Source organism: Dromaius novaehollandiae, chromosome 2 (genome assembly GCF_036370855.1).
Source record: "Dromaius novaehollandiae isolate bDroNov1 chromosome 2, bDroNov1.hap1, whole genome shotgun sequence".
Taxonomy (NCBI): Eukaryota; Metazoa; Chordata; class Aves; order Casuariiformes; family Dromaiidae; genus Dromaius; species Dromaius novaehollandiae.
The window spans coordinates 132,929,209-132,953,016 of record NC_088099.1 but is presented as its reverse complement, the minus strand read 5'-3'; the positions used below and the strand labels follow the sequence as shown (position 1 = coordinate 132,953,016).

The 23,808-nt window shown below is 41.9% G+C and overlaps 1 protein-coding gene across 1 annotated transcript in view; it reads left to right on the top strand.

Moving 5' to 3' along the window:
• CLVS1 (clavesin 1) overlaps window positions 1-23,808 on the top strand; it is a 101,335-nt gene that overhangs the window by 65,486 nt on the left and 12,041 nt on the right. The window contains exons 4-5 of the mRNA XM_026113922.2: window positions 15,422-15,532; window positions 16,717-16,952. Of these exons, the coding sequence (XP_025969707.1) occupies window positions 15,422-15,532; window positions 16,717-16,952 (347 nt within the window). The remainder of the gene's footprint in view (window positions 1-15,421; window positions 15,533-16,716; window positions 16,953-23,808) is intronic.

Here is a 23,808-nt window from a genome sequence, read left to right as displayed (position 1 = left end):
AAATTCTGGCTACAAGCACAACCCAATGCCATTCTGAGAAAATGGTTTCCTAAAGATGTAATAGTTGTGCACAAATGGATGCCCCAGTTTCCCGAGGCCACTTCCCAGAGTGCTGTTGCCCTCTCAGTTTCTAATTAAAGACATTACAGAAGATGCCCTTTTTATATAATTCATATGCAAATAAAATGTTTCCAAAAAAGTTGTTGCTCTTTATATGATCAGTAAGAGCACTACCTTCACTTCTTCTTACTTGTATTCTTGCCCCTAGAGCAAAAGGCCTACCCTTCTCTTATTTTAGCCTGAATTACAGCAACAGAAACTTTCCTCAGTAGATGAATCATGGAACATCTCACCCCTTTCATCTCTATTCCATACTTCCTTGAAGAGTTCCTGTATTCCCCAAAAACGTCCTTAGTCTCCTCTTTAATTGCTGCCATTCTTTGTCCATCCAGTGAATGAATCTGAAATACAGCATATTTTTAACCCAGCAATAAATATTTTTTTCCTCCTGGTACTACTATAAATTTTAACTTTTTTATATTTTTCTTTATCCAAACACTTGCTTAACATAATTCTGTGAAGAATTCAAGTTTACCTCTATAAGACCAGAGCTTCACTGACTCCTACCATCGGTGGCTTGTTTTTCATGCTGATATTGGTGTCCCTGGTGCACCTAAGACCTCATGGAAAACCAGTCCGTGTTCCAGTGGCCTTTAGACAGACAGTCTCTTCATCTTCTGCTGTGCTGTTGTCCATCACTCCCAAGAATAAATCTGCTTCCTTTCTCTAGAGGTCTCTGCTGATGCCTATGAAGTGATGTGATCCTTTGCTGAATGATAGGCATTATCTTTCATGAGTTGTTTGTCCGCTCTGAGTTTCCTTAGTGTGATGGACTTCGTGGACTCCAGCAAAGGCTGCTTTATGCTTTCCTACCTCAGTGTCATTTGGGGTAGCACTTGTGGGGTTCTTATCATATCTGCAGTGCCAAAGCAACATCTAACCTGCCTAAACTTCAGGAAAGTCCTTCTTTGTCTTGCAAATGTTAATTGCTTTGCCAAAAGATAATTCTAGGTATTTCACTAGATGTTTCCTTGAATGATTTTTTCCCAGATTCTAATTGTGATCTTATCTGGAACTTCATTTGACTCCCAAAATCACAAATCTATTTCTTTAACTTTCTATCAAACACCATTTTATTTTTACTTTCTTTTCTTTAATGTCTGTTTGAAAACTCACAACTAATGTGTCTCATTTTACCCTGATAGTAGTACTTAAATTGCTATAATAATCTTTCATAATTAGCCTTCTCTGTCAGAAAAAAAGCTACGTTTCTAGTGGCACTTCTTGCTTGTAGATACAGACTGAAGTGCTAAGCAAATGATTCCAACCATCTTCCATAGTCTGAAAGAATTTCAGTTCTGGTAAGACTTTTAACTTTACTATTTTCTGTTTAGGGTACTTCCTTGCTGTTTATTCCTAGGAACACTGGTGGTTCAGTAATCACTTTAAGGAAAGAATTTGATGCATTCAGTGATGGATTTTGTACTGAGCAGGCTTTTGTAACTTAAGCCCCTTTACAACTCAACCAGTTCAAATAGCACAGCCCATTTAATGGTGCAGTCCCTCCTAGATTGTCCAATGATAGAGTGAACCTAAGACTTGTTTTAACTCAAACTTGAAACAATGTAGTGCTAGGACAGAGAATTAAGGGGAAAAAAGAAGGAAGTTTGCTAAATGTTTGGTCTTAACATTTTGGAGAGGATGGCAACAATAAGCAGTGAACTGACTTTTCCAGCCAGACTGCCAGTAGAGATGGGGAAGCAAGATATTCATGTAAACCAGAGTTTACATATGTGCATCATTAAGTGGCCTTTATCTTGAATTGCTGTGCAAAGACGTATGGTACAAAAAAGCCCTGTTACACATATATGACAAAACTGTATCATTGACAAAAGGAAAAAAAAGCACCCCAGGTCAAGCATCTGCAATGCATTTTGCAGTATCATTAACTTCTCAATAATGCTTGCAGACAAATGTTGGCTTCAGTTACCATCTCCAAATGCTTTCTAATTTGCTGGCTGTGCTCCTACCAGAAATAACCCAGCACTACTGAAAAGCTGTCCAGTGAACAGCATAAATGAATACTATTTCCTCAGCTCTGATACCTTGCTGTGCCAGTTATCAGTTTCAATAACTGAGAGGTTTTAATCAAGCTGATGGATACAGGTGGGATGGATATTCACTGAGGCATGTGTGAAAAACTGTAGCAGTTAATAGGGAATGCAGCTTTTCTGATGACTCATGTTCTCCCAGCACATTGTTGATAACAAAAAAATCCTTCATCCCTGGAACAAAGGTTTGATGGAGAGAATTAGTGATACAGATTTTGCTCTGGCCTGAACAGATTATCTTCTTTTTTTTATTGCTGTCATTTATGGTCATAATATGGGTTTTGTGGTAAAGCATATCTTAAATAAACATTGCCTTCCTGCCCATTAGTCTATAATAAATTCTGTGGCATATTTTAAAGATGGTAAAAGCTTCAGCTTTAAATGGAAACTTGGCTGCAACCTGAAGCACTGAGTCCCTAGAGGTCAATCAATGCTAAGTGTGGAAGATGACCAGGTAAATTGCATAGCAAGAACAGTGACAACTTCCAATGTGCATGTACTCACACATATAAAATACCACATGGTCATAGAATAATTTACATTGGAAGGGATCTCTGAAGGTCTTCTGGTCCCATTCCTGGCGTAAAGCAGGCTAACTTTGAAATTTGACCCAGCTTTGAATTTAGATCAGGTTGTTCAGGGTTTTGTCTAGTTGAAATATGGATATCTCCAAGGATGGGGCTTCCCAAATTCTCTGTGAAACATGTTCCAGTGTTTGACCACTCTCACTACGGAATTTTTTCCTAAAATGTAGCTCAGTTTTTCACTGTTGCAGCTCTTGTCCTTTCTACCTGAGAAGTAACTGCCACCTCTGTAAGTGCCCATTAGGTAGCTGCGAGCAGTAGTGAGATCCCTGCCTTTGATTTCTCTTCTCCAGGCTGAACAAGCCCTGTTTCCTCAGCCTCTCCTCACACACTGTGTGCTCGAGCACCCTTACCATCTTGGTAGCCTCCACTGGACTCGCTCCAGCATGTCAGTGTCTTTCTTGGGGAGCTGGGGAGCTGGGGGAGCCCAAAACTGGATACAGCATTCCAGATGTGGTCTCACAAGTGCTGAATGGGAAGGCTCACCTCCCTAACTCCTGGCAACACACTCATTAATGCAGCCCAGGACATGGTTGGCTTTCTCTGCAACAAGAGCACGTTGCTGACTCACATTCAATTTGTCCACCAGGACCTCTACGTCCTTTTCTGCAAAGCTGCTTTTTAGTCACTAAGTGCCTGGCCTGTACTGTTGCTTGGGGTGATTCGTCCAAGATGAAACACTTTGCATTTGTTGATGTGGTTCCTGGCAACCCATTTCTCCAGCCCATCAAGGTCCCTTTACTCTCCAGCATATCAGCTGCACCCCACAGCCTGATATCATCTGAAAATTGCTGAAGGTTAGTCACTCCCTACTGTTGCCCAGGTCATTTATAAAGACATTAAAAGGTACTGGATCAAACCCAGAGAGAAAACATAAGTAAATGACCACTGCACAGACCTTGAACTTCTCATCTTAACACTTTGATCTCAGCAGTCCAACCAATTTTTTGCCCACACTGTATTCTACCTCTCCAGAGAAAATCTCTCTAATTTACTGCAAGGACAATGTGGGAGACCATGCCAAAAGCCTTCTTAAAGTCAAGGTAAATGATTACCAATGCTTTGAAAATGCCTCAATACTCAAGCAGTGAGCAGTAACAAAATTCTTGGAGTTAAACATGGAGGATACAGTTCTGCATGCCTTCAGGCAGAAAGAGTTCTCCATGGGAATCCTTCATAGGAGAAGTTACAGGTTGCCCTGTATCTACCTAGCAAACTTAATGACATCAAGGGATATGCCACAGGTGGCATATCCCATATGTGCCTCAGCCTCCAGGTGGAAAAAGCCTAACATTTTTAAGACGTCATAAAACAGTGCATAATGTGTGACTTTACTCCAATATAAAAAGAGAGAGGAGGAGATGATGTGTGGCTTTTGGATCTGAGGTGGATGAGAAATGATATCATGCCTTCCCAATAGCGATAAGTTTTAGAAAACTCAGAGAAGTCATTTTTCTCCTCATGTGCTTAGAAAAATTTTTAAGAGTAAAACAGAACAATGGAGGAATTCTCAGCTTGCAGACTGACACTGCACTGCCTAAAAATGCAATTAAGGATAGTCTCTTCGGATAGGCAATGCAGAGGCTACTCAGACATTAAACTTACCAGTACTCCTCAGACTCCTTTTTTTTCAGGAACTGCAGTGGGAGAAGATGATAATATAGAAAAGCCCAAAGTGATAAAAATTGTACTAGAATTATCCTTCTACTCTGACATTGGTCGATGATAATGAAAAGGCTGGGAAGTTTGCGCCCTGCTTTCCTTCCACTTGCACAGAGAGCAGAAATCATTTTCCTAGTGCTATCTTATCAAGTTGCTTTGAAGTCAGAGTTGAGGTTGGGCTAAGGCAAGGAAGTGAGGAATAAGAAATGTGGACTGAAGGGAAGTTATACTGTGGGAATGAGAGAGTTGTTACAGAGAGTATAAACAGGTGTTGTCTGTAGCAGAGTACAAAGTTTATGTAAGTCAATGCTGCCAGCTTAGCTTTTTAGCAGTTATGTGATGAGCTGGATCAGCTGTTTGTTAGCACAGCTTTATGTGGTTCATGCAACACAAAAAGAACATTAAAAGGGCAAAGCCAAGTGCTCAGAAAAAGAGAAATTCCAGTATCAAAGTACCTTGTATAGCTTCATTGGGGCCTTGCCTCCATCTATGTTTTACAATATCTCTAGGAGTAACCATGGTAGGGATAGTTTTACCTTCCACCCTCAGGTCTGGGTTGTGGCATGCAGAGCTCAGACAGTCTCTTGGGAGAATATAGCTATTGAACTTTAATGGGTTTGATCGATCATAGCTTTTAAGGCAAGAGAGTATCACTACACCTAGTCCAGTTTATGAAACATCTCAAGCTCAGAACTTCCCTGCCTGAATTCTGGTATTTGCACACACAGAAAGTCTGACAATCTGGACAAAATCTCACTGGACAGCAGAACCATTTGCACCAGGAAAACCTCATGTCAAAAGCCAGGTTCCTTTCCCAAAGACTTTGGGCATTAAACCTCCACCACAAAGTAGTTATAGAAATGTTACTGAAGTGCAGAAAACAGTATTTTTTCCCTCAACCCCCCTGGAGAAACATTCAATTCCCTTCTCCTGCCACAAAAAACCCTGCCCCCACAAAAATTTGGCTAGCTTCTTGTCATTTGAGCCCAAATTTTAAAACTTTTGTGAAGTTACAATGACTTGCAAGTGGAACATTAAACAGTCTTAAATGTTAATGATGCTCCGAGCAATGCTTGCTACTATGAAATAATCCATCATGGTGGAAAGATATCAGTGTTCTCTGTACTGTTTCTGCACAAGTTTCCTCAGTGCAAAATGGCTTTCATACTTGTTTCTTAAATGCAGGGTGCTGAAAATGTCATGAAGCTTAAAATGCTGTCACTGTAAAAACAGCTTTCCTAAATAAAATGTTTTCCACAATGGAAAGCTATATATCTTTAGTATTAATTATATATATTTTTGTTCTCAAAACATATTTCAAGGACATTCAATTACAGTCAGGTTTCTTATTACCAGGCTGCTGCATTATTAAAAAAAAAAAAAAAGAGAGAGAGAGAGAGAGAGAGAGAGAGATCACAAAAGGGCAGACACAAAGAGATTATATTTTATTGCAGAGCCAACACATTGGTCTGCTCCTGTCAGTTCAGCCATGTGACTATCTTGGACTTTGTGAACCACAAACACATGAAACAAATTTCACTTCAGCATGGAGGGATAAGAAAGTATAGTAATCTTATTACTATGTTAGAACAAGTATAGAGATTGAATGATGTGAATAATATAAACCAATCTTTAACTTTTTCCTAGGCTCCTATTGCTCTGAAGAATAAAAGATTGTACATGAAGTGCAATCAAAGGTGCTTGCTGCAGCCAGGTGCTTATCTAATGCAGCATTAGTTGCTTTTTACTGAATGCCCCCAGGGCTGGGTTTCAAGCATTGCACAGGCATTTAGCACTGTGCCTCCCTTTAAAAAAGAAGTCACAGAGTTTTCCTAACCCATCCTGACATACACACACACACTCCTGTTGAAGGAGAAAAAAGAATTGCAAAGATGTCTTCACCGAGGGTATATTCATCAAGGACAACAGCGACCATGGAAATTGTTAAAAATGGGTTTGTGCAAGGTTAGGTGGAGGAAAACCCTCTATTTTAAAGTGGGGTTCTAATTGAAAAAAAAAAGGGTAAATTTTGAAATTTTCAGTAAAATAAGATGTAAATCCAGCTTCAGTTTAGTAAATAGCCTTGAGAAAATGGGTGCTAGAAGCCTAGAATATCCCTTCAAGTAGCCGTATGTGAAGTCAACACAAAAAAGGGTTTTTGTAACTTCTTGCTAGATGCAGAGAAATGTACTGGAAAGGAAATAATCTCTGCCAAATGTTTGATTTCAGTCAGTCCAAAAATGCCAACAAAAAACCTGTTTCATCAAAATTTTTATGATCTGTGCTAGTTCATAATCTTTTCACAATAATAGTTTATAATCCCTTTACATGCCTCTCTCTATATATGAATGCACACACAAAAGCTTTAAGAAGATTCTAGGTTTCATTCAGGCCAAGTTAGAGCAGAGTCCTGCTCAACACAAAATAGGCTACCCAGCACTATAAATAACAGAATCTCTTTTCTCCGTCATCAAGTTTCAATCACAGCACAAGTTTAATACTACTGTATGATCTCTATATAATACCTTGGCACTTTCACAGGCAAAACAGAAAGTTTTGCTGCAAAGTCAATAGGTCTCCTGAGATGAAAGGCAAGTGCCACAAGACCTCTTTTAATTGTTTTTCTTTGGCTGACTTTAACTAATGCTGTGGGCATTGCTCTGGGCAGTGCTGTGGGATTTGTCCTCATTATGACATTTTGGCCTTCATTGGCCACTTCACTCAGATGCAGGGCTTTTTTTTGGCAAAGAACAGATGAAACAGATATAGCAAGTGGCAGTGTGAAGAAAATATGGAATAAATGTTTTATGTACATGGTGCAGATTCTCCAGCAATACGCCTCAGCAGAACAATGCATATCTAAAGAGAGAGACTCCGGAGAGCGTTTTTCTTTCAAAACTCCTACACTGTCTGTCGGACAAGAAATGAGCTGCTGTAGTTTATCCTTTTATGTTTTGCTTTTTGCATGCACTTGACTCTCTCCTTTCACCAGTCTTTTAAATCCCAGTGGATTTGCCTCAATGTCATCTTCTCTGCACTAAATCCTCCACACTCTGTACTTCAAACTACAGTGTCCCGTGGATCTATTGCCTTCAGGATGGGTGCAAGGCCTTTCTATGGAAATAGAAATAGCCAGGGAGAGAGAGGTTTAAATCAGGTCAGATAGGGAAAATTGCATACTCTGGCTACAGCTGTTAATAGTACTAATTAATTTTGTTTACAGCTAACTTTTAAAAATTACTTCTAATTTAAAATAATCCTTCAGTCATTCTTTTTCCAAAAATGCGTGTTTAAAACAGAGCATTTTTCAGGTTGAGTTTTCCATTACAACATTTTTAATCTCAGAGCTCTGTGAGGGTTTTTTTTTTTTTCTTTTCCATGTCTAAGGAAATTAGGGTGGTGTTTTCTTACAGATGCCCTAATGCGGACTTTTACTTTCACTGCTGGACATGCTCCTTCTTTTTGTGGCTATTTTATCTTGGAAGGTCCTGTAGCAAAATCTGGCTACAAGAAAAAACACTTCTTTGAGCAACTTGTCTCAGGTCAAGAAGGTTTTGCTGCAGTCAGGAGGGGCAGGGTTTAGGAAAGTAGGGAGAAGAAAGTGAGTGCAATCATCATAACTATAGGATGACAAGGAAAGAAACATTACTAATATGGAACAAGACCTCCATGTTTGGCTAGTACTGGGCAGCATTGTAAGCCCTATGAGTGTCTTCAGGAAGGAAAACCAAATCTTTTTAAACAAGTAACAAACTATTTACAGTTTTCAGTGAAAGATGTTGTCAGGATAAAGCCAGTGCTGACCTTTGAGCAGCAGTTTGCCAGATGAACCCTGGGCCAAGTTGCACATCACCCACACAGCTCACTAGGCACAAGCAGCATTACTTTTGCTCCCAAATCAGGGAAAGGATCAGAGAAATGTTACTCCTCTAGGAAACCTGGCATTTGTGTGGAGCCTTTGCTATTCTGATGTTTTCAAATGCAGAACCGAAGCTGCTCGGTCACAGCCATCCCTTGCCTCAACAGCTTGGGGGCACTGTTAAATACAGCCTACTTGTGGTTACACACCTCAGCAAGCAGCACATGCATTCATTCAGCAAGCCTGGAGGACAGGCTTTCACCATGCCCAGTGCATTTACAGTTTCTAATTAAACCCTAGACTACTTTTAGCTTTGACGATCTTCCTACTGCTTTTCCCTTCCCCCACAACTAATTTCAGGCTTTCATGATCAGTGAGATACCGGAATAGAAGCAACTCAGCTTGCAGTCACCCTCACTTTAGAGAGCTAGGTATGAAAGTGTTTCCGAGTCACAGTTTACACCAAAAATCAGGACAATGTTGGAGAGGATTTAGCCCAATTTGCTAGAGCTGGCTGCTAAAATCATAGCTAGTTCCTAAACTGACTCCGAAAAATAGCCTCCAGGACACGTGTATCCCTTTCCATGCTGCCTCCTCTTTCTGTGACCCAAGCTGCCTGTCCTTAGCTTGGTGTGTGACTTTCATTCTTTCTGCTCAGTCAGAAGCTCCCTGATCTTGCCTTGCCTCATCTGGCCCAATCTAGAGCAAGGTGTTGTGAATATGACAGCTCATGTGGCTGCAGCTGGGACAACTGGTACCCTACTTGCACATATGCATGTGCTACTTACAAATCAGTGTGTCAGGGCATTACCTTCTTATAGCTGTTTCTGAATCACCTTTTGAATTCCTCATTTCTCTGTGTACCTCCTGAACCAACCCCCCGAATGAACCTGCTGCTCCTTTTGCAATTACTTGACTTGTCTTTCTTCATGAGAGAGCTTCAGTCTCTACCTCAAGTGTGTGAAGCACTTTGAGATCAACAGAGGCACATGTCAAGCAAAAAGCAGTACTGGGCTATGGTGTCAACCCAAAGGAGTCACTGCTTTGAGGAAATTCCCTGTTCTTAAACTATTCTGAGCTGGTTCAGCAAGGGACTGCTTGTAGAGGAGCAGTGAAGAAATCTTCCTTCTGCCCCACGGTTACAAGTTATTTTGTTAGACCAGATGATATGACAGCATGATTCTATCAGGACAAATCAAAGTTTACTGAACAAATCTGTGTTCTATAACCTGATTTATTGGTGCCATCTGCCAACACCCATGAACAGATGCTCTGGAGGACCTCATTAATGTGCAATAATGACTGGGAGAAACCCACTGCAAATGACTGAATTTTAAAAGTTATCAAGTGTAGCAGGAGAGAGAACAAACATAATGAAAAATTCTAGGAGAATGCATCCCAATGTTCATTTTTCAGTTCTGTTTTCCTGACAGCAGTACTTCAGAGCATACTAATCTACATATGTGGGTATGCAGTGTAAAAATAAACCAAACGCTCATATTTTTCTGATTTTGCTCCAGTCCTTTGCTACTCTATAAGTCAAAGAAAAGAGAGCATTTTGCTGTGAACGGTTACATTCACAGCTTAGCAAAATTAATGAGTTCTCCCTGATTGCAAGAATTCTTTTTACAGTTGTAGTTTGAACAGGTCAAGACTGCTATATTGTTAGCACTAATGCCTTTTTTTTAAATGGTTTTCCCTCTACTCTGCAGCTATTTCCAAGCTCTGTGTACTCTGAGGGCATGCCAAGGTAGAAGCAAACGAGTCTGCTACTATTGCCACTGGCAACATTAATTTTGCATCCCCATCTCTTCAAAAACACAGGGGACCAAAATGAGATAACAGAAGCAAGAGAAACTTGTCCGGATGGGGATTTGAAGGTGCCTCGTCTCAGAGCAGGTACACGAGCAACGGCAGCGCTTGCCGCGGGTGCTCGGGGACTGCTCGGGGTGGCGCAGGAACAGTCCAGCCTCCGACCCCGCTGTTCCCGGGTCCTGCTGCTGCGTCTTGCTGCCTCCTGGCCTCAGGGTTTTCCGAATTAAACATTCCTCTCTTAGGAGCTGCTTTAAAATTAGAAACTGAAACTATAGTGGTGGGGGTAACATTTCACCTCTCTTAACACCTATTAAAAGACAACCTGCTCTGCCCACGCCAAGGGTGTTAAAATGCCTTCATTCAAATGTGCTCAGGGACACGTTTTTAATAGACACAACTTATCCAAAATCTGGCAAAGCCATACACCCAGAGAACAACTTTCAAATGCTGCTGCTATTTCAGAGGCCAAATTTGAATCCAGAGATCGAGAGCTAAAAGCCTCCTGCCCTGATTGTACCAATCTGTTGAAATCACCCACTCCCGGAAATTCTCTGGGGAGAAACTATCACTGAACTATTAATAAAATCTTACTAAGCTATTAATACTGTCTGTGGGAGCTTTAATCCACCACAGGGACTGATTATGTAAGCTCAGAGGCATGAAGATGCTGTTTTTATCCTCAGTTTAAATGATCCTTCAGTTTAAACAGTTTTGTTTATGATTGAAATCTTCCAGAATCTAAGGGAAATAATTTTCATTCAAAGGGAATTATACTTTGATTTGTATTAAACCAGGCAGTATGGTCCAGATTAAAGTGCATTTGGATGGCAAAATGTGTATTTGCTTTCCTGATTGCAAAGAGTAGAACTTATGAAAGCATTTTAGAGATGTTTGTGTCCAAAATCCAGACATTCCAAATCTAGAAATATGCTCTAACTTATTTTTTGAGCTCAGATCATTTCTCTGTTAAGCCAGTTCATACAATTTGAAAACATCAGCCATGGATATCATGCTCAACTTATTTCTAATTATCCTATTCCAAAGACTGTTTTGCTTTTCTGCTGCACTTCGGTGTGAGGAGAGGTACATTTTGAGTGTTGGAAAATCATTTTCATTTTTAATTTTCAGAATGAAGGAGTTCAGAAAAACAAAACAGTAAAAGGTTTCTGAGGCATACTCATGCCAAAAGAAATAGATGTTGTGAAGGCAGGATGAAGCAGAAACAGTGAAAAATTGTCTCTCATTCACCTCATAGCTTTTCCTCCCAAGCTATTTAGCAGAGCATTACTATAGGAGATTTTTGAGTCCCAGACTCATTTCAGTTCAGAGAGTTCATAGACCAGGAGGTTTGGGAGGAGGAGGAATTAATGATCTCCATAATATCTTCTTCTGATCTTCAAGCTTGGAGAAAACTTGACAATCTGAAACAACAGATGTATTGAGGCCTGTGGCAGCTTCACTGTGGCACTCAAAGTGTTCAGTTCTGTTTCTTCTTTGAAGATGCTGTGGAGGAGAATCAATGAAAAGAGTAGAATAAACACATACAAAGTCAAAAAGACAGATCAGGCAAAAGAAAAGACCCATCTCTAGCACCACTTTCAGTCAATCAATAGTAATAACCAAAACCCTGTGTCTTGACAATTTTGTCTCTCTTTTGGCTACAACATTTAGGAAAGGTGTAGCTGCAGCATGGGTAGGTGTTTTCTTTATTTTAGTTCACTTCAGGTCTCAGTGAAGAAGACCCGGTCCCATTCTGGGGTGAGCTAACCGCACAAGGAGATATCACGCATCCTTTTGCTGTTTCTCCCCTCCTGTTGCTCACTGGCACATTAGCTAGATTGACACTAGTTTGGAAGTATTTGCACATACTGCAGTCACATCTCTGAGTGGCATGCAAATATGTCCAGTCTGATTTTCAGATAAGATGACAATAGTACCCACAAATAATTAGACCAATCCCCAGCTGCCATAGTTTCCTCACTAGTTCATTTATGCCATTGGAATGAAATGTAAATATATTCTCCTGGTTGGGTAGAGTTTTCACAAGTAATCAGATTAAGAAAAGGCTCCATGATCCCAGGGTCCTTTTCACAATAGGCTCCAAAAAATGTACCTCATTATAAAATACACCTTCCCAAGGAATCACAAGACATGAGAAATCAAAAGAGAATTCCTAAAAGCAAAAGCTCTCCAGCAGAAAATCAATTTCAGTTTCTTTCACCTTGCCCCAGGGAAAGCAGCAGAGACACTAAGTGGAGTGTGGGAAAGGTCTCATACATCTTGCTGGAGCTGTGCAAGATATACCTCCAGACGAGGGCTTTCTTTTCCAAGGCAACTCTGCTCTAATTAGGGACTTCTGCAAAATTGGTATGTTGGGGTTCCAAACAGTGTCTCGATGATTCCCATATCAAATTTATTTTGTTAAAAAAAATTATACTTTTGTCCTTGCTCTAATTGACAGCCTTACAAATGCAGGTGGACTGAGGACTGAAAGTCAAACGGAGCTTATTGTGCTTAGTAGGGCAAGGAATAAAAATCAGCAGAAAGCTACACACACAAAAATGGTCTTTGTTTTTTTCTGATCATCACTCTGCCTTTTCAAGGTTCTTTGTGCATTTTAGGTGTATCTTCAGAATGAAAATAAAGCAGTTGCCTTTAAATAAAATTGTTACACGAGCAGCTTTCCTGTAATACTTTATCCACCAATATACCAGACCAAATCTAGTTTATGGACTCAACAATCTCTGTTGGATAGACTTTTCAAATTCATTTTGAAATAGACAAATTTCATTTTCTGTGTAAAAAAGTAATTACTTTTCCTTAATAAACCCTTTCCAGAGGCAGTCTGCCAATTTAAACCTCTGACTGGTCCCTATGATTGTCATCATTCAGTGCATTTGGGGTAAGGTGGTATCATTAAGGCTGGCAAACATATTCTAAGCCAAACAGTTTCACCTTGGAAATGAAGTCTGACTGACATTTCCTTTTGAAGATTGTGATTAATGTCATCTGTATTTTCCAGTGAGAAGGCAAAACAATTCTTCTTTTTCAGGTCTGTGTAAATCTCTGTATCGTCGAGTTATTCCTGTGCCTCCCATTTCTCATGTCTTTACTGTCCCTTGCTTCACATACAGACTGTATCTCCTACACTGACCTATAGTGTTATAGTGCAAAAAATGAACCAAAATGCAAAAGGTTCCAGAACTTCAATCCTAGGCCTACAGCCTGTGGGATGGCACCTGCTTAGACAAATATGGAGAATAAAGTGGCTGGAACATTCTGACATCTCTTAATTAATTCTTTTCTGTTATTTGTTTTTGGCTATCTGTTTTTTTTTTTCTGCTGTTCCATGAAAAGCTTCAAATTTTTAAATTTTCATTCCCATGTGGGAGGAAAGCAACTGCTTGTATATATGAATTTCCCATGAGATGGGCATTCTTGGCTCTGGTCTGGTCTAAAACCCAATTTTAAGTCATCACAGGATAGAAAGTCACTTGGCTTTGCTTCAAATTTTGATTGTCAGTGATTTTTCTGGGCGAACTTAGAATAAAGGCCAGATTCTCAGCTGGTGTTTCTCATGACAGTTCTGCTGAAGTCACTACAACTACAGTAATTTATATCAGCCAAAGCCATGTCCCTAAATTCTGACTAATATCCTAGTAACAATGGAAATAGTCATCTTTCTTTAGAGTGAATGAGCAATAACACATTTTAACAGAGCATGTGTCTTCCTTAAAAGGCCCAGCTTATAATTTTCTGGAATTTAAAATGGGACTACCTGTTATGTTATCGAGCCTGGCCTCCTACATACTGGCTTAGCAGCCACATTTTTGCAACAGAGAATCAAAGAAAGACAGGTATTTGTAATGACTTTAGTTAAATTGACATGTTACAGGTATAAGTGGCTTACAGCACTGTTTTGCTGGGGACAAAGGTATCACTTAATGCCTGTGGCCCCTCACAAACATTAATTGAGTGCAATTTGAGATGACCACTGTGGTAACGCATGGCCTGTGCTACAGAGGAGCATAAAGGGTCCTGCCAACCTGACTTGGGTGAGGACAGTAGTCAGAGGTGATGGAACGCAGACACAGTGCTAAATCTGGGGAATAATTTGACCTTGAAGCTGTGCAGAAGCTATACCAGGCAGGTGTGTAAGGGGATTTTCCATATCACCTCACAAATCCACCCCATATCCTCACCAGCCGCGCTCAATATCTGATTCTTCAGAGAAAGGCGAAAGAAAGCCCCATAATACCCGACGCTAATTTTGTGGTGGGGATAAATGCTGCCTGAGTCCTAAAGCCAAAGGCCCGAAGGAGGAGATCTGATTATAATCTTTCTTTAAATGGTGAGTGACAAGGGTTATGAGCACTCAGAGGCTGATGCAGGCTCTGTCAGGATCGCCCTTCACCGGGGAGAGACAGGCAATGCTCCTCTCTCTGGACGTGTCTTTACACATAGGAACAGTGGCCATCCTACTATTTATGCAAGTAAGAAGGTGCTGACTGACTGACATTTGTTAGATGAGAGTGTAGGTACAAAATGCCCGTCACAATATACAGTAACCTTTAAAATGCGCCAGCAACCTCCTCTTTTATTAACTGTGCCACGCTGCCTGAGCGGAGTAGGATGCTTTTGCAAACACCTCCCCGGGACGACGCTACCTGAATGTTAATGCAGGGGGTGTTTGTACAAAACGTTGTAGCTAGCACTTGCCTCTGCCAGTTTCCATGGTGCCGTCATGGTGCTCTCTCGCAACACCTTCACTTATCAGCATTTCCCACCCATCCTCCTCCCCATAATATGCTGCTTGCTCACCCTGAAAGGTCAGCCATTGTAACGATGATTTTAGCAGGAGGGAGGCAGGGAGGCAGAAGGGTGAAAAGGTGAGCGGTGTGTAGCAACGTGCGTGGGAACTGGGGACTTTCGTTATGCAACACAATGAGAAATTAGAAAGTTTCCCCTCAAGGGAGCTGTGTTCATCAGCCCTGTCTCACTTCCCATCTTGGCAAAGTCAGATGCCCTGATGGAGTTAAAAAATGTTCAGGCAGCGTGTCTGGAGAGTCTACCTTAAAGCATCAGCAATTGATGTGCTAGCGCATGGAGGGGAGAAGGGACTGTCTCTGCTAACAGAAAAAAGTGATGCAAGCATTTCTTGGCTTCTTTGACTCTTTCTATCTCCCTCCTGCCTCCTCCCAGCCAAGCCCAGTCCTTGTTCGCTGTTGCAGATGGTAAGAGGCAGACTTCTCCCTCTGACTTTCATCCTATTGACTGCCTGACTAAAGCACTGCATCTATTAACTGGCCTCCATTTCTTTCTTCCCGTAGGACAGCTTTCCTGCCCGTTTTGGAGGAGTCCATTTTGTCAACCAGCCCTGGTACATCCATGCCTTGTACACACTAATCAAACCATTCCTCAAAGACAAGACAAGAAAAAGGGTAATTAGAGGGGTGGGGTGGGAGTGGGGGGCAGGATGCTCAGATCTGGAATGGCTGAATACTGCCTGCTTTCTTTGCTTCCTTCTTTTTCTCTCTGATTTTTTTCAAGTGGCTTCTGAGAACTGCGGCTATTACTAAAACTTTAGCTAGAGTTTGCAATGGTCTGGCTGAATCAATAACTCAGCAGAGGTGGGTTATTTTCAGAATTTGAGCCAGGCACAGGAGAGCTGCAATCACTAACAGAGTGTAGATATCATTTAATGGGACATGCTCATGGGTAGAGAGAATTGGTACACTGGAGGTATTACCAGGCATGGCTGAAGTCGCCAACAGAGGGTGAAACTTCTGCTCAATGGAAACTCTATCAGTGGGAGTGAAATTTCCTTTTTTGCTTCTTCAGCAAGTTGACTTTGACCACATAGTGCTAACTGACTGGTTTCCACAAGAACTTCCATGCTTTCAGCCCGTTTGCTCACACTGCGGAAGAAGTAGGCCTTCCCCACCAAAATGCATGTGACTTGTTGTTCTTGTCTATTTGCAATCTCGAGTCTACGAAACAAACACTAGGTCAGCTTTCAGAAGGCCCCAGAACCTGACTGGGGTATGTGCGTCTGATGCAAATCATGCAGGCTAAGGACAGTACCAGTCTGAGAGCAAAGAGGGATTAGAGCGACAGACGACAACCGAAGCAGCGTGAAGTGGCTCAGCAGAATGGCACACCACTGCGAAACGTCAGTGGCTGGGTGCCGAGCTGGGCTACATTCTCGGAAGCTGAGGACATATTCTTCATATTTTCTTTCCGTAGGCTCTACTACCTCCCTTTTCTTCTCGCCACTCTTTGTACAAGTCTCTATCTTCTTACAGTAGTGATAATAAGTTATTATCCCTGACTTCCACATTCCCTGATCTGGTACTTAAGAAAGTGAGTGTCATGCACCAAAAGTAAGCGAATCAGGGTTTTAAGAAGTGTTTTGAGCGCCAGCCTAATTCTTCACCTATACACACAGAAACTAATCCTTCTCCTCTCCCCTGCCTGAACGCATGCTGAGTGTTTTGAAATTCCCACCTGAAACTGCAGTGTCAGCTAATGACACTGCGCACATCATTAGTGTCATTATTATCGTACTTACTCAAGTAAGGAACTGATGATGACTTTGAACGCTCTTTTTATTATTTTTTTAAAGATCTTCCTCCATGGTAACAATCTGAACAGCCTTCACCAGCTAATTCACCCTGAATGCCTGCCCTCTGAATTTGGGGGGACGCTTCCTCCTTACGACATGGGGACGTGGGCTCGAACATTACTTGGGCCCGACTATGGAGATGAGAACGAATACACTCACACCTCCTACAATGCAATGCATGTGAAGCATGCGTCCTCCAACCTGGAGCGGGAGGCCTCACCCAAGCCCATGAAGAGGTGAGTTCTGCTTTTGAAATCAGCTCTCCTTTTGTTTTGCTAACAGCTTTGGCATAAATCTGACAGGAAGGGCTCATCTGGCTCTGAAAGAGGCAGTAGCTAATTTGGTAAACACTGCTAGTAAGGAGTGCTTCAGCCCAAACTGCCATCATGATGTGGCAGGAGAAAGGAAGGCCCCTCTGAGGAGCCCTAATTACTTGTCTGATTACTGATGACTGTGAACAAAAACAAGGGAAATTAATGAGTCCCTGCACAGAGTATTACATAAAGTATATCACAGTGAAATGCTCTTCGGTATGACATAGCGTGGCCACAGCATCACTTCAGTCCTGTTTTCTATTAGCTGCTCTTGCTTTGGTGCCTGCTGACCCCAGTTGTTAATGATGATGGTTTTACCTCCTTGTGAACGCAGCTGTTGTGTGACGAACACCGCTGCCCTCTAAAGGAAAAAGGCGTTAGGCTCGTTCAGGAGCTTCTGCAGCCACTTTCTCCCTGCAAGCCCAGTAAAGCTGCTCTTGCAAGCAGGGTCTCTGAGTTAGTGATTGCGCATTCTGCTCTGAATGCCTAAAATTACAGCTCTGGAAACTACAGCCCTCAGAAATTTGCACTAATTGCGAGGAAGGGAACGAGGAGGGGATGATATCCAACGCAGATTCCTGAGGTTTGTGGCTTTCTGCGAAGCACAGCACGGCCAGCGCCAGCCGACAGCAGAGCTGGCAGGAAAGCCGAGGAGCGATGGCTGGGCTGGCTGCCCCGCACCGGCCCAGCACCTGCGCGAGCCTCGGCCCCTCTGCTGCGCTCCGCCAAACGGCCTCCCGTGCAGAGCGCGGCGACGCCTTGGAGGAGCGCGGCGCTCGGAGACGTGGCCTAGCTCGGTGTGACAGGGAGCCGCCGTCATTGTGTCACAGCAGAATCAAACCTGACAAGAGAGATGAGCCATAATGTCATGCAATTAATTTTAAGAGCCTTTCATCTTCCGAGGGAGAAGGGAGGCGTTCCCGTGTCGAGCTCCCTCCCAGGTCAGCACGACTCCGCACTGGTTCAGCCGCAGAGAAAAGCCTCATGCTGAAAACACTCACGCTCACAGCCGACACTAGGGCCATGAGACTGTGGGTGTATGATCCCACCAGGACCGCGGCCCTGGCATGGAGAGATGTGGCCGTCTGCATATTCAGCTATTCTCACCACTGACTCCCAGCCAGGACTGGGGGCCAGGATGGCTTTACAAAGTCTGTCCCAAAGAATTGGCTTTAAAAGAACTTTTTTTTGACAATATTATCAATGGAGCACACTGAATGATTTTAGCGTGGTGTAAACTAAATATTTCTTTGTTGCAAAGATACAAACAGAGAGTATACAATTTATATAGCTTCATAGACAGAAATCTGCATCTTTTTGAGTTCTGAAGTGTGGAGAGCTGTTCACAGGTTAGTGGTAAATCCTTGCTGCGGATCAAATCTTCGGCCGCAAAGAAGCGAGGTCTCTTTGTGCCTTCAGGGGAGAACCTTGGCTTGAAAATTAGTTCAGTGCAGAGAACCCTGCCTCAAGGCAAAGCCTTCTTTTGTAATCTGTTCACTAATATAAAGGTGCATTAATGCCAATATGGCAAGTGGATGAATCTAATTTGTCATGTTGCCTCTGGGCAGACCAGATCTAACTTTTAGCCTAATTTTGTTACTCGGCAGTTAAGTGAACCATCTGATCTTGTACCCTGTGGTCATTTCTAGCTGTTAGAGGTGAAAAGTTCACGGCTTCTACAGATTTTCACCTATGAGTATCTCCTTTGATTCTTCCTCCTCTGAAATTAGTTTTTGACCTAACTTAAGGTAAAAGACTACACTTAAGAAGCATAATTACGTGCTTTATAGAAGTCTAAGGCCTAGTAAAAGGGCTACAGACTTCTACCAGTATTAACTTTCTTAATATATACTTTCTACCGGTTCTTTAGGTTTATACAGCATCTAATACAATGAGGATCTCAGGCCATGGCTGGGGTTCCCTGATACTCCTGGGAGGTTCCTGCTAGGCGTATGTGAGCTCCTAGCATTAGTCTTCATCTTAAATATAATTTGGTTTTAATAGTCTTAGCAGTTTTGCCTTTATTAAGGCAGTTTTGCCCTTTCATTAAAAATCTTTCCCCTCCTGCTCCACACACATCACAAAAACTTTTAAAATCATGAGCAAACATGAAACCTTTTTTATGCAGAGATGTTGCTTTTAACCAAAAATGTGGCCGACCCTTTCCTTAGCCCGTATATTCCTCTGAAAGGGAAAAGTAATGAAGATTGAGCCTTCTCGGGTTTCTGCATTTGGAAGAGGAAAAGCCCTGCTGAACAATTACGAGTCTTTTCCTGTCGAACTTCCTATCACTGCAAAGGTTTCCTCTGCGTAACCTCTTTAAAGAGCCTGGTAATAGCTGCGTGAGAGGGCACTGTTTCTCCAAGGTGGATTTACCTGGGGCAGTAAATCCAGTTTTATCCCTGAGGCGCAAGGCCGGGGGGCGGTTCTTAGTGTTGGAGCCTCAGTACTTTGAGAAGAGCCTGCAGTTTTGCTCTGTGAACACACAGAAATGAGTCTGTGAAATCTAGTCCAAATCATAGCAAATTTGAAACAGAGAGTAGTTAACTGCGGTACCTGGTGATATATATGGGCAAAATTGGGAAAGGAGGCTGCAGAGTGTACCCTACACCTAGAGAGAGAGGCTTACCCTGAGCACAAGCTGCCTACTCCAAGTGCCATTTTCTGTGGCAATTTTGGTATCAGAGGTACTGAGAAATCAATAAAGGAACTATAGATCTGGAAGAAAAGCACTGGGAAATGGAATCAGAAAATAATTTTGTAGCCACTTAATTTATGTTCAGAAGTGAATGCAATGTTCATAGAGGAGAAGGGGGGGGGGGCATTTTCTGATTTTGAGTGATGCTGACCTCAAGATATCACCTGAAAACTAAGTCTATCAAAATGCTGACTGAAAGAAAATACTGCACCAAGATGGCAGAGAATGCAAGTGAAACAGGTACATGTTTGTGCTTTGGCTTCAGGACTGAAAGCAGTGTTTTGGCTCCCATAGCCAAGGAAGGCAAGTATAAATTGAAATGAGTTCAGGTGAGAGCTGCAAGCAGGGTCAGGAGAATGGAGAACATATTTTTTACAGCAAGAAACTGTACAAGAGAGTGGTTTATTAAGCCTCACAGAGCAAAGGCTGAAACGAATGTGATTGCTCTCTATAAATACAAGAGGGAATAAAAACTGGGGTGAGAGAAGAGCTATTTAAGCGAATGGACAACATAGGCATGAGAACAAATGGGTGTAAACTCACCGAAGTATACTTAGGCTGGAAATTAGCAGAGGTTTGCTAGCAATCAGAGGGGTGAGTTACTGAAACACCTTTTCAATATGACAAACTAACTGAAACATGAGTTAAAGGTTTTATATGAGGTGGTTACCAGAGGTCACAGGAGACTAGACTTGGCCCTCAAAGTCTCATTAAGTTCCAATTTCTGCAGCTCTTAACAGCAGTGAAATGAGAATGCTATTTTCTTCCCAACCACAGGCAAGGCTGTTTTTTCTCTGTGACTAGAAATTGCTTAAGATTTGTTCTTAAACAAGACTCCTTGTTTACTTCAGGGAACAAAGTCTTTGTCAAGGGGTAAAGAATTGAAAATCCTCTTAGAAAAAAACTACCACTGACTCTAGCTTGTAACATGATCTCAAAAATCTTGAGATTTGACGAATTTCTGAAATATGGAAATGTCTTTAATCAAAGCCATTTGCAATTCTCTTTCAACCCACCAGTGGCCACATGAAACCCCATGGGGAAAAAATCAAAACAGTGGAAACTGCACTCCCATCTGCAGAAATTATCGTACACCCTGGGAAAAAATCCCAGAATCCTAGTACTGTATGAGCAGATGGGAAACAAAGCAAAACAGCTGATGACTCCAGATAATGAGTCTTAATGGTCAGGAAAAAAAAAAGCAACAATAACAAAATGTATTCAGAATATATCTGTTTATTAAGATTCAGCTCAGTGAAGTTTGAAATGGGCAAGGTAATAAGCATGCAAACTAGCATTAATACAGTAAAAACATAGTCAGTTCAAACCGAAAGTGTGGCCACATTGATTTTATAATCATTAAAGCAGCAAGGGCAATAGCCACTGTTATGTCCCCGAGGAGAGACTTACCCGGTTGTGGGCCATCTCTTCTGAATGGTCTGTATCCACACAGGGACCCTCTCACTTGCTAGCTTTGGGATTTAAAAGTTGTGTAAATGGTGTGAAAATTTGGAGCAGAGAGACAAAAAAAATCACCTCTTGTAGCTGTGGCCAAACTTTCTGTGAGCCCTGATGGTCTGAAGGGGCCTTGAGTTGGTTTAATCAACAGAGAGCTAACACAAAAAGCAAAGCATTTGTCTGTGGTGCTCATGCTGGCTTTTGTTGATGAGCTGTTGTTTTTTGCAACAGCTGGATGTTTTATCTGAGTATGCAACGTAATGGATAGTTATAGCGAACAGTTATGCCTAGCAGTTAAAGAGTTGGAGCCTACTCTCACCAAATCATTGCTCTGATAGGGCATGGCCTTTTGGGCAGCGACAGCGTGGAAAGCATGCCTTTGGGCACCAAAGCACAGTGAGTGAGCATCCCCAATCAGAGAGGCTGATTTAGTGACTGGGGAAGATGTTAAGGAGCTCAGTTCTCTGAAGAGTTTCCCTTTTCCCAAGTGTCACCCGAATCTGACATTTGGGTCCAGTGGCAGCAAGTAACTTGCAGCAGCATGTTACTTCCCTGTGACTCTCTTCTTTACAAGCCCTGCCTTTCTGCAGCTGCATGTGGGTCACCTCTTCATCTCTGAACTTGGTCTTCAGTCCAAGTGACCAAGACTGTTCTCTGCCTTTGCTTGTTCCCAGCCTAGTAACCATGTGCAGTCTGAGCTGACTGTGCCATCTCTGCTCTTACGCATATCAAAGCAGTGCTCTCTTGCAACTTGCAACCAGTGCAAACAGGTCTAGAAACCTAGTGCAATTTGCAATTTACCTTCAGGGAAAGGAAATTTTACGTAACAGGTACATATATATTCCTGGCCAAACAACCAGTGTTGTTTAATCAAATCTATTTCATCAAAGATTAATTAAACATAACTTTAATCAGAGTTGGAGTTAATATTATTCTTAGAATAACATGGATTGCAGGAACATTCTTATCCCCAAGTCATGCTCCGTAGAGACTCAGGAAATTCAGAGTCAGGGTGAAACTTTTAGAGTAGAACCGAGCACACTAATTGTGAAAATGTGCAATTTCTGCATCAAGACACCATCAGCTTCTCCTTCCATGAAGCAGAAAGAAGCCCCTAAAGATACAGTGACCTGCCTGGTGGACCATCAGAAGCCCACTTATTAGGCATCTGGCCTGCTTAACCATTTTGAAAATACAGCTAAAAAACTGTTGGAATGTTTAACCCAGTGTTGTTGAGACCAGGGCATGCAGATTTTTATCTCCTTTGATTAGAGTGAAATGACTTTAAAATACATATCAGGTTTTGCCATTATTACTTCCTGATGTGAGGATTTTCAAAAGGACTGATTTTCAGATGAACTTTTTGCTAATTGTTGTTTTTCAGAAACAGGATCCTGCTCTCAGAAAGAGGGTGCCACAGCTGGTATGCACAAATACCAGTTGGAACATTTTCAGACTCAAAAGGGGCCATTTGTGGGTGTGACTTATGAAAGGCTTTTATTTATTCAGACTGGTTCCTCCATATGCCCAGCTGGGCTGTGCAAGGCAGACCTTTCTAGTTGTTATCCTTGGTGTGACCTTAACCTTCTGTCGCCATATGTTTCTGCTTTTATGGGTCATGTTTTATGCTGGTTCACAGCACCAATTTACTGCAGAAGTAGTAAAACGCCAGAAAATAAAAATCAGTATGAAAATGTGTGAAAATTTCTCACTGCCCATGGACACCACCTGGGTTGCTCTCCCCATAGCTGGGATGGACTGTTCCACTTCTGCTGGGGGAGAAGGGAAATACTCCTTGTAGGCGTTCAGGTAAAGTAGCTCTACTTGTAACATGTAAGACCTAAGACACAAGAATTATATTCATTATTTTATTATGAATTAGTTCAAACAACAGAAAATTTCTTAATGCCTCTATGAAAATGCTTTCCTGATATGGAGATTATGAATGAGATGGGTCTTAATAGTAAAGCAGGTGTCCCAGGGACATGCGTATCACGGTAATGTATGCACTGTATAGGAACATGGACTATTAGCTGTGGAACAGATTTACAGCTTTAGACTGGAATTCTGCTAATGCATCAGAAAGAAATGAAAAGGCTTTGCCACATTAGCTGGTCCCTGGGAAGCTGCATGAGAAATCCCTGATGAACCAGAAGTGAGAGAAGCCAGGAAGGAGTTCAGAGCTGCGACTAAATCAAGCACAGGAGGGATGAGTAGTTTGGCGCTGGGAGTCCCCTGAGACAGGGCAGGAAACCTCTCCCTCTCTGAGGGTGCTGATAACGTGGTTTTCATCTGCTTACCGCACCAGTGATCAGGGCAGCATGAAGGTGCACATACATAGGCAGTAGACTAGAGGTGGGAATGGCAGAACTGGTTCTGTTCAGGCTGCCTAAAACATTGCATTGTAAATTATGCTGCTAGGTGGCTATAAATTCACCAGAAGTTTAGTAGTTTAGACTTCATAAATGACACTTAATAAAACAAACGACTTTTCCAAAACATGTCTTTTGCTGCCCTGTGAAAATCTACCTAAATCTGTCCATGTTACAAGCGTTTGAAAAGGCTATTCACACGCGTTCTCTAGAAACATATTTAATTTTAGCATTTAATGTCCCCAAAGAT